The 2,084-nt window shown below is 48.2% G+C and overlaps 1 protein-coding gene across 7 annotated transcripts in view; it reads left to right on the top strand.

Annotated features, from left to right (window-relative positions):
* LOC117947692 (nuclear receptor coactivator 3-like) overlaps positions 1-2,084 on the top strand; it is a 60,848-nt gene that overhangs the window by 47,523 nt on the left and 11,241 nt on the right. For 6 of the 7 annotated variants that reach the window (XM_034876855.1, XM_034876857.1, XM_034876856.1 and 3 more), the window contains 2 exons: positions 432-532; positions 632-806. In XM_034876855.1, the coding sequence (XP_034732746.1) occupies positions 432-532; positions 632-806 (276 nt within the window). Of the gene's footprint in view, positions 1-23; positions 308-431; positions 533-631; positions 807-2,084 lie in introns of those variants that run through there. The other variant, XM_034876861.1, reaches the window with a different exon arrangement.

The following is a 2,084-nucleotide window of genomic DNA, read 5'->3' as shown; positions in this document are numbered from 1 at the left end:
TCTCTCTCTCTCTCTCTCTCTCTCTCTCTCTCTCTCAGCCCCAGCCTACCAGACAGTCCCTCAGAGTCTGACACTGAATATAAAGCAAGAGGACGGCTGCTACCTGCTCCACATGCTCCCAGCCCTCTACTCCTCCTGACGGGCTCCTCAGAGAAACCTGCCTCCGTCCTTCTCCCTCCTCACCTGTAGTTTGAAATTGAAAAAATATATCTCTATATATCTATACTTCAAAGTGAAGATTGTGAAACGCTGCCCCCTGCTGGTGCAGCTAGAGTAGTGAATAACTGGCTATTTCCTTTAGTTTCAGGTATTGCTGCTTTTCCTTTGCCCTTTTTATGCTTCTTTGTAGGTAGCTGGGCTTGAAAGGGCTGTTTGTTGTGTACTTTTTGTAATGCATTTTGTCTCTTTCCCCTCCCTTTCCTCTCCTGCAGGAAAATCTTCATCCAACGACGACGACGTCCAGAAGTCAGATGTGTCCTCGACAGGTCAGGGGGTCATTGACAAGGACCACCTGGGGCCGCTCCTGCTGCAGGTTAGTCCTGCGCTTCATCCCGGTCGATCAGAGAAATATTTATCAAAGGTTGGATCAGCTGACTGTGCGGGTGGTGACTTCCTGTCGCTGTGCTCTCAGGCTCTGGACGGCTTCCTGTTTGTGGTGAACCGGGAGGGCAGCATCGTGTTTGTGTCTGACAACGTGACGCAGTACCTACAGTACAAACAGGAGGAACTCATCAACACCAGTGTGTACAATATTCTCCATGAGGACGACAGGGAGGAGTTTCACAAGAACCTGCCCAAGACCAACAGTGAGAAACACACACACACACACACACACACTCACACACTCACAGGGAAACTGCACATCTACTAAGAAGTAAACCTTGCTTGACATCTTCCCCAGGGCCAAGGTCTAAAACAAAGTTTGAGAGGTTACAACTCTGCACGCACACGTCAACGTAAACTCACTCACTTATTTATTCATGCTTCTGCATTCTTAACTCCTTCTCTCGCTATAATGAGGAACTCCTGGGAAGCCTGTTCATGTGCATGAGAGCTTTTCAGAAAGATGCACACAAACCTGACAAAACCCACATGTGCACGGGAGCACCCACCCACTCGGTGCTAAACAGGCAGAGCATAGCACAGCTGTCAGTCACACTCAGTGGTCCAGACAGTGTAAAACAGGCCCGAGCTCTATTCAGATCCCATGGCAGCCATCTGGAAACTACTTACTGCTGAATAATGCACCTCCACTCTTTCCTCTACTCTACTGCTACTCTACTCTACTTTCCTCCACTAATTCAATTTGTGTAGGCATGTGTATTGTTGTGGATATTTACATGCCTACGTCAGCAATAGGATTGCGTTTTTCAAACGTGTGTGTGTGTGTCTGTGTGTGTGGCACCATTCATAAAGCTGATTAATTATGGATATGTGGGCTCGACCTAACCTGCTACTCGATTAACTCCGCAGCAGTGTTCCTAAGCAGTGGCTGCTCTGACATATCATCGACACATTCTCTCACTTATTCCTCCCGTTTCCCTGCACACTCCTTTTTTCATTCACTCTCTTTATGTTTTAAGACTCATCTTTATCTACTTTTCCTCCGAGCGTCCCTCGTGCCTGTCTCAACTCACTCTTTGTCAGCCTCATTAATTCTGGATGTGGCTGCTTACTAAGACGAATATTGTGGTGGTCTGTTTCTCAGCTTGTTTCTGTCTCTGCTCACCCACCCCTCATTGTGTCTCGCTCTGCTGCTCTGCCCCTTCATTATCTTTTGGGCCCATGAATGAAATACTCTCGCTGCACATTCCTGTGGGATGACCGCTGACCACACCAGTCACAGTTCAATACACACACACACACACACACACACACACACTCACTCGTAAATACACTAACAAAAACAGACACACACTTGTGCACAAAACATGGAGTGAGCTTTTGTTGTTGGCCTGTGTGTTTTTTGACCCCTCTGCCCTGCCTCTCTGTTGTCTTATGGGAGATGTCGGCCCCAGCGTATGTGTCCCGAGGCCTTGTTGAATCACTTCTCACTATCAGTTGTCCCCCCCCCCCCCCCCCCC

Source organism: Etheostoma cragini, chromosome 7 (assembly GCF_013103735.1).
Source record: "Etheostoma cragini isolate CJK2018 chromosome 7, CSU_Ecrag_1.0, whole genome shotgun sequence".
NCBI lineage: Eukaryota > Metazoa > Chordata > Actinopteri > Perciformes > Percidae > Etheostoma > Etheostoma cragini.
The sequence above is the reverse complement of the archived record's forward strand: the minus strand, read 5'-3'. Positions and strand labels throughout refer to the sequence as shown.